This window comes from Phyllostomus discolor, chromosome 2 (genome assembly GCF_004126475.2).
Source record: "Phyllostomus discolor isolate MPI-MPIP mPhyDis1 chromosome 2, mPhyDis1.pri.v3, whole genome shotgun sequence".
NCBI lineage: Eukaryota > Metazoa > Chordata > Mammalia > Chiroptera > Phyllostomidae > Phyllostomus > Phyllostomus discolor.
The window spans coordinates 47,155,720-47,164,452 of NC_040904.2; the positions used below are offsets into that span (position 1 = coordinate 47,155,720).

Genomic DNA, 8,733 nt, shown 5'->3' on the forward strand with positions numbered 1-8,733 from the left:
ATGTGTATAAGAAAGCAATTGGTTAAATAAGGAAAACCTAACTACTTTTAAAAATAAGGAGAATTTATTGCATCATATTATAAAGAGTTCAGAGGTAAAAATCTTTTTGTTGTTTTTTGATTTAAGCTTAACATTGCACTTCATTGAGACCACCAAAGACCCAGCTTCCTTGCAGCTCTCAATTCTGCCTTCTGTAGCACAGATCTTCCCATAGCATGGACAGTCTCCCCATGGTTGGCAAAAGCTTCCATGTGTCTCATCCACAATCAGCAAGGGAAAGAAGTCCCAGCAGTGCCCCCAAATTCCTAAGATTCACTGTAATTTGTCATGTGCTCATACATGAACCAATCCCCATGACTAGGGGATAGTATATTCTAAATGGCTTAATCCATTCTGGCATAAATCTTCAAAAGCAGCAACAGCACCAGAAATCTGTCCACTATAATGACAGTGAGGTGATTCCTAAGCAAATGTTTTGATAAATCACATGAGAGAAAGATCATGAGAGCCAGGAAGTTCCAGATGACTTTGTGAAGCCTATAGAACTCACGTGGTCTTACTCTTGAGTATATCATGCTAACCCTTGTATGATATCAAATAAAAATAATGATGAAGGAGAGGCTGGTGAGATGCCTGGTAAAACCATTGCTTCTCGTCCTTCTGTTTGGGGAATGAATGGGCAAATGTAGACAGAAAAATGGGGAAGTAGAGCTATTCCTAGATAAATTTGTAAATCTTGACTTTCATAATGTGCATGTGGTAGTCAAATCAATTGTTACCCTGAGATAGCAAATCTAGGGTAGCTTGATGTTTTCTTTCATAAAGTGGGACTGAAATGTGCTTTTATATACTTTATACAGGAAAGATAGAATTAAACAGCAATTAACTGGGAATGGAAGATCTTTCTTCTCTATTTGAACCCTAGTTCAAAAGCCTGCATTTCTTTGAAACATCATTTATTTTAATAGAGTTATTGAATATCTGGATAACAATTTCACTGTTTTAATGGACCATGTTCCAGAAACATGCAAAACTAATAGAAGTGAGAGGACTGCTTAATGTGACCTAAATTATTTATCTGAGACACTGGGCGGTACATAAACTTCAGTGGCATAAAAGCCAACTTAACAAGAGTTGACCTCATTTACAAATGTCAGTGAAAACTCTCAGGTCTCCAAATCTTAGCCACCTTTTTCACAGAATATACTCTCAAGGCCAGAGGGAGGAAGGTATGGTCGCCACCTAGTCCTAAATGAGGGTGATGCCAAGGCCTATAGACTGAAGTCTGGACTCATAGATCTGTAATTGCTTCAGGCTAAAAATGCTTACAACCTGGTTTGTAATGAAACCTCTGTATACGGGACTGAGTGGGAAAGGAAGTGCTTAAAACCTGAAATGATTAATTTTATCCATTCTTCTATTTATTCCTTCATTTAGCAAAACTAAGACTATGATATTGAACATGCAAAAAGAAAGATTATAAACAGTTCCTTGGAAATTATGCACATAACGAAGTCTGAAAATCAAATCCCAATCTCAGAGTTTAAATCCATTTGTACTCTGACAATAGTATGATATACAAAAGAGCTAAGTTAAGATATTCTGGGAGTGGTCTGCTCTTAATTTACCCAGCAAGTTGTTCTTTCCCATGAACTTGCTCCCCCCCCCACCCCGCCACAAGGTACGTGGGGAGAGCACAAAATTGGAAATCAGATGGCCTGGTTCCAAACCCACCACCCACCAGCTGGTGACATCTTGGGTAAGTTATTTAATCCCTCTGTTTTCCAGCCTAGACTATGTTGTAAAAGTGTATCCTGTATCATTGTAATTATTTATATAACTTATTTGTTCAAAAAATAAAATCACTTAGACTCTCAAACCATGGTTTAAAAACTATTAAAGAAAACACTTCAGAGAAGAAAGGACAGAGTTTCTAGCACCACACTTTTTTCCTAGCATGCTGTACAAACCACCATTACAGCATGTGGTCATTTTTAGCAAATCTTGTCTATTAGACTCGGTTCCCTGAAAGCAGAGACTTTATCATGCAAACTTTTTTTCCACTTTCCAGTGAGTCCCTGACACGGAGGACGTGGTAGGTGATTGAAAATTGAACACCTGGAATTAAGGCACGCTCTCACTTACTGAAGAACTGGACATGGCCATCGAGGTATGTGAGCCCCAGTCCTGTGGATAGGAATCATAACTTCTTTGAAGACTACTCCCCACAAATGATTCCATCTCTCTAGGGGGGAAGTCCATCTGCTGCCTGAGACAGCCGCTTTTTCTCCAAGACAGAATCATCCTTTGTTTCTTGGGTGTACTTTAGTAAAGACTGTCCCTCCTGAGTCACTTTCCTCTTAATCAGTATCTTTACTATTACTTCCTAATGTCTTTCTTTAATGACAGGAATCCATTTTGTATCAACTGTCTTATTCTCCCTCAGATGCAGACCATATATCTAGTGGGAGGTAAAGTTCCAGGGACAAAATCAGTCTTCACACCCAACCAATGAAATACATCAATTATCTAGAAGGGTAGATTTCTTGTGGGACAATGTGGTAAAATAATCAAAATAACACTGAGCAGAAGAAGGGAAACTTAGGTTTTGTCTAGATTCTGTGTCAGTTTCATAAGTATCTTATGAAGACAATTTCACAGCTCCCTATGTCAGTCTCCAGTAAAATGAATGGTGCATCCAGAATTAAAGGCACTCTTTGTGTCACCGTGAAATAAAAGTGTCTTTATAGTGACAATAGTTTGTTGTAGTGCCAAAAATTTGGTCCTGGTTGGTGGACAGTTAAGCAAGACCTGTCAAGGAAATTTATAAGATGGCTAAATAAAACTGGACTGATTGAAGCTTCAAAAATAAGTATGCTAATCACATGTTTCAATGGTTATTAAAATCATAAGCAAGGGCTGTTGTTTCTGGTGTCACATCACATAAAATAGCCATTAATATCATTCTCTTGTACCAACTAAAGCATTAAGAACAAATGTTGTTGCTTAGCAGAGGTATGTTTCACTTGGGACTGCAAGTGCATGAATTGTTTATTTGTTCTTTTTAATTAAATTATTGGACTGGAATTGGTTAATAAAATTATATGGGGTTAATGAACACTGATAACCTACTATGTGCAAGACACTGCATATTCAATGTGCCATATGCATAAATCATTGCAAGTTCATACAAAACTACTCTTTCACATATATTCATACAATTAAAAATGGTAGAAAGTGTTAAATAAGCACTGTGGAAGAGATGCAGGTTACATACTCAGAGAAGGGAGATATCCCAAGTAAGCTAGAATTTTATGAAGCAAGAATCACATAAAACACATCCTGAAGGCTGGGTTACCTTGGACTTGTACAAAGGACTAGGAATCACAGAGACAAAGAAAGAGAGGCTATAAACACCAGTTATTACATCGAACACTTACCAAGTCCTCACTGTGTGCTAAAAACATTAAGTGCATGGTCTCAGTAAATCCCTGTAACTCTAAGGGATTGGTCCCATTGGCATGCCTATTTTCAGAGGGGGAACAGAGGCCCAGAAAACAAGAGTGTCCTGTTCTAGCTCTCCCATGCTAAATGAAATAGCAAGTTTTTCAGGATTCCTGAAGCCTGTGGTTGTGGCAGAGAAGAAAGAAAATGCAATCTGAAAGGTTCATTGTGGCTAGATGATAAATAGGCTAAAATGCTAGACTCTTGCAGCAAATCAAGCTTAGGATAAAGGTAAATTAACTAAATGGGAAATAAAAGTGCAACCTTCTGGATATTTATAAAATCTATGCTCCATATATTAGTTAAAATGGCCAAAAACCAGCACTTCTCTAGCCTGTTGAAGCAAATGATGGCAGTTGCATGTGGAAGAGATATGAGTCCCCTTGCTAACACAACCAGAGGGTGTGACTCATGAAGGTGGGAAAACAGGCTAAAAGATAACTAACCCTGATCAAATGTCCCATTTAATTTAAGCTTTAAATAAAGAATAAATGTATATGTGGATGTACTTATACATTTCCCAAATGTAAATGTACATGACTACATAATTCTCGTCAGTCACCACCATATTACTATTGGGAACTGACTACTAACGATGATAATAAAACTTAACCCCTCCCCCGGCACTCATACAATCTATGCACTACTCAGAAAACAATTAAGTCGTGTTCCCTTCTGTGCTTTAATCATAATAATGTGATTCTGTTACTACACGGAGTTGGTTGGTAACCATATGTGCACAAGGCATTTAACACAAGCAGATCCCCTAAGTGGACACCCATTAATTCCCTTCTGAATGTATTGTAAATAAAAGATGCACCAGATAAAGAAAGGATGTTCTGTTTTCATAGAGATTAGTAAAGTGGCTTGGATTTTCTTGTTTGATCAGCTGTTCAGGAATTAACATCAACTAAACCATATTCATGTTAAAAATGTATATTCTGTAACAAATATTTTCTATAAAATATGAAGTTCCTCTTAGATATTGATATGCTTCCATACTATGGAGACTTATATTGAGTTTATGTATTTACACTTGCTTTATTCTTCTAGCAGCTATTCAGAAATAGAGGCAATAGTTAAAATACACATCCCTGAAGGGATATCTGTTTAAGATCTCTGTAAGATAAATTAACTATCTTTTTATCTCTATTTTTAGCAGTACCATTAAGTGTATTACCATGCTAATAATAATAGCTAGCATGTACTGAATATTTTATTATTGCCTGCGTTTTTGTTTGATTCATTTTGATAAAATCAAAAGACCAGTTAGGATCTCTTCTTCAGTTATTCTGGGATTATGATACCGATTCCGATAACTTCAGCAGTGTAGCATTCACAGGGCAGCCCAACACACATTTTTTTATTGCAATCCATAGTATTCTGATGCTTCAATTCACAATGAAACTGGTATTTCCCCCCGAAGAAAGTTTTGGGATCTTACTCTTAAACAGAGGCAATCATCTAACCTTGTTCAGTTACAGAGAGGATTGTCAAAGAAGACATAAAAGCAGTGATATTTCTCTATATAAATGTTCACAGACTGCAAACAAATTTAAAGCCTCAGACCTTTATTTTATCTATTTAAGGCAGCTTCTTTTCTCTAATTTCTAAATGCTTTCCCCTGTTTTTTCATATATGATGTATTTTACATATCAGACTGGTAAATGCTTGGACATGTCAGCTTGCCTACCCATAAATACTAATATCCACTTCCACATATAATTTTAATTTTCTTTAATATGTAATTGGTGTTTGTGATAACCCCTTCCCACAATTATCACTGGATTAAAATGATCATCCATAGAGTTATTTGAACTTATTTAAGTTTGAAATCATTCCAACTAAAAGGGTTACCATTTAAAACATAACCTTTATTACCACAAGGAATTCTAAATAGTGTGCCTGTGAGGTTTGAGGTGCATATCTCAAATGACTCAAGTGAAATAATAATGGAAGTTAATTGTGTATTATTGAAGAAAAAGATTTACTCAATAAAAAAATCAAATTTTTGCTTTTCATAATTTCATCATAATTTTATTTTGTATGTACAGTCTCCAATTTCTAATGTAAGGGTCTTTATGAGTATTGGGGAATTAAGGGAGAGAGATGGGGCTTTGGGGGAAGGAATCAGAGGTCTTATACGGACAGCAATGGTTAATTGAGCTAACAGGATGTGAAAGTCTTCCAGAAGAAATTCTTGCAGCCAGCTTTGCGTTCTCGGGGTGCCATGGCTGGGTTCGAATTGGTGGATCTCTGCAGCTCCAGCCTCATTTCATCCTGCTCAGCAGCCTGGGACAAATCTTCAGGTTCCAGGGCATCATTCTCTGTCTGGTTGGGTTCAGACAGCAGTTCTGCCAAGAAGTACTTGGCCAATTCCTGTGCGAGGTAGAAGGAAGACAGAGAGAGAATGAGGAGACCGATGATGGAGGAGAAGAAATGGAAAAGCACGGTTTGGAAAGCAGAGTCAGCCACACCCAAAACTCAATTTTCACAGCTGTGCACCTCTGTCACTTAAAATCATTAAGGATATAAAAATACGGATAGTTGCTATCCATATGGATAGCACCAAGTTACACAAAGAGGCTTGCAGAAATCAAACATTTCTGCAAGCTTTCTGTCTCTGCAGGCTTAAAACACACGCATAGAGAGAAATAACAGATCCTTAAAGCAGTTCTGCAAAGATAAAAAATACACGTGCCAACAGTTTGTTTAACTGAATTTCCACAACATGAGCTACAAACTGGAATTCTTCTTACCGTCTTTACTAAGCTAACTGTGGGGAACGAGGCCTTTCACAGTCTTAAACACATTTTGTTTCATTTGTACAGTACCTGTTATCCCTCCATCGACTGCATGGGAAGGAGCTATTGCTAAGGACGGTAGCAGAATCGGAGGTGAGCTGTTTCAGCACCTGGGTCAGCACTTCCCATGGTCAGCACCGAGGATAGATGCCATAATACCTTCCTGCTCCATTACCCAGGACTCGGAATTTTCTTGAATGCCACAGAACTCACCTGTGATGGGCTGCGCTGATTAGGGGGTGATGGGGGGTGGGGTAAAAAAGTGGTAAGAGGGAATTCTGGACTTGGAAAGTTTTCCTAACAGCTTTGAAAGCTGAGAGACCCAGAAAAGCACCAAAACTCTTCAGGAGCACCTGTTAAGTCCACCCAAGGGGGCAGAGGCAAGGCTAAGAGAAGAGGGATTCTGGAGAGAAGAAAGAAAACGTCGAGGCAGTCTCCTTACCTGTTTTCCCGCGGCAGCAGCCAGGGACTTCTGCAGAAACTGGCGCAGTCGGGGATCCGAAGGCGCGGCGGTAACACCGCCCAAAGCCAGGATGATGGAGAGCGCGGCCAGCGCGCATTGGAGGCGGCAGGACAGCATCTCCTCGGGCGCCGGAAAGCCGAGCTAAAGCGCGGTTGGTCAAACTCTAGGAGCGGACCTGCAGGCTGCAGCTACGGCTATGAACCTTGCCAACTCCTAAAGCGGCTTGTGTGCTCTCCACCGTCTCCTCGCTTTTTAAACTCTCTCTCTGACGTCAGACTAGGAGGCGCCCCCAGATCCCTCTAGCGCTTTTACGCACAATTAGCCTCGTGAAATCAATCACAGAAGTGAGAGGAGGCTACACAATCCAAAGTGGTTTACTTAAAAAAAAAAAAAATCCCGCACACCCACAGCATGTGATCCAGGCCCACAGGATTCCATCCATGCCACACTCTCTACATAGTCTTTGATATTCCCTGAGTGCGACGCAATACACATTCCATAATTTCACTCACGCACGTACATGCGCACCCAGTTAAACACAGAAGCTCAGACACTGGGCCCAAAGAGACAAATACGCTGCCACACACAGCTGCACACACAGAAATGTATCGGACGACTCTCTATCACCATATTCCAGCATGTTAGAAAGGCTGAACAAAGGCAGCAGTATATGTGGGTGACAAGCGGAAATTCAGAGCCATTCCTCTAAGAATGAATTTAAGAATGGAATTTGGATGTTAGAAAAGTGGCGTCATCTTTTTCTTCGTTATCTCCATAAAACGTCTTGTAGGCGATGATGCAATGCACTGCAAAAGAATTATACTTTCCCTATGATGGAGAAGTTGCCTGAGACGCACCCTCTCTCCCTCTTTCTCAGCAACTGAGAAGCTTCCAGTTAACCTGTCTTCCTACCATGACCAAAAGAAAAATTACCAAACCAAAAAAAAAAAAATGACATTGTCTTCATGTTGGTGGCTAGAAACTTGGAGATGAAGAACAGTCTCAGAAACCATTTACTAACCTCAGTGTGTGAACCACCGAGCCTAGAAGTGGATAGTGAAGTGCTCTGGATCCTATGCTGCACAGTTGGAACAAGGTCCAGACCTCCACATTCCAAGGCCAGGGTTCTTTCCACTCAGCTCTGAGTTGTCCAACAGATTCCTGGCCAGTAGAAGTAATTGTAGGTCAGAAACCAACCCCAGTCTGGAATGCAAAAGTCCAGGAACTCCCTGCACACCTGGGACCATCATTACATGTCTATGTGCGGGACAAGGATCGACAGACCCTTAGTTCTACCTGGCACTCCCCTGCTTCCCACACACATAGAAAGGAAGGTCAAGAAGTGCTGTTTTATATGGCTTATGAAGTGATTCCCCCAATAAGTCTAGTACCCACTGGGCACCATACATAGTCATCACAATATTATTGACTAGATTCCCTGTGTTCTACTTTATATCCCAAGGACTATTTTGTGACTACTAATTTGTATTTCTTAATTCTTTCACCCTTTTTTTACCATGATGCTGTACATCTGGAACTAAAATAATATGGAATAGCAACTGTAATTAAAAAATAAAATTAAAAAAGAATTGAATCAACTGTAAAAAAAAAAAGAAAAGAAAAGAAAAGGAAGAAAGAAACAAATGCTGCTTTAGAATTCTAGTTGTGGTTAGCTGTTTGCTGTCCAGATCAGCTTTCTGACAGTTTTAGTTTTTGTTTTTTCAAAATAATTTCTTATCAAGGAAAAGCCAGCTAAAGCCCTGGCATGAACCAGGTAATCCCTGCGAGCTCTTCAAGAGCTGATATTTTATGATCTTCAAGCTTATGAAAAGCTAAAAGCATGTGTGTTTCCAGAAACAAAATGAAGCAAAGAACTTGGCTAACACAATCACCAGCCATGGATCATATATGTATTCTCGATATTTAGACGCACATCGTGATGCTGATAGACAGGAGGGTTTG

The 8,733-nt window shown here is 39.4% G+C and overlaps 1 protein-coding gene across 1 annotated transcript; it reads right to left on the bottom strand.

Annotated features, from left to right (window-relative positions):
- Positions 1 to 5,532: 5,532 nt before the first annotated feature.
- On the bottom strand, positions 5,533 to 7,019 carry SST (somatostatin). The gene is made up of 2 exons (XM_028505101.2): positions 6,751 to 7,019; positions 5,533 to 5,883 (listed from the first exon to the last, which is right to left on the bottom strand). Exons 1-2 carry the CDS (start codon positions 6,886 to 6,888, stop codon positions 5,671 to 5,673), a joined length of 351 nt encoding a protein of 116 aa, XP_028360902.1. The 5' UTR covers positions 6,889 to 7,019; the 3' UTR covers positions 5,533 to 5,670.
- Positions 7,020 to 8,733: the final 1,714 nt, after the last annotated feature.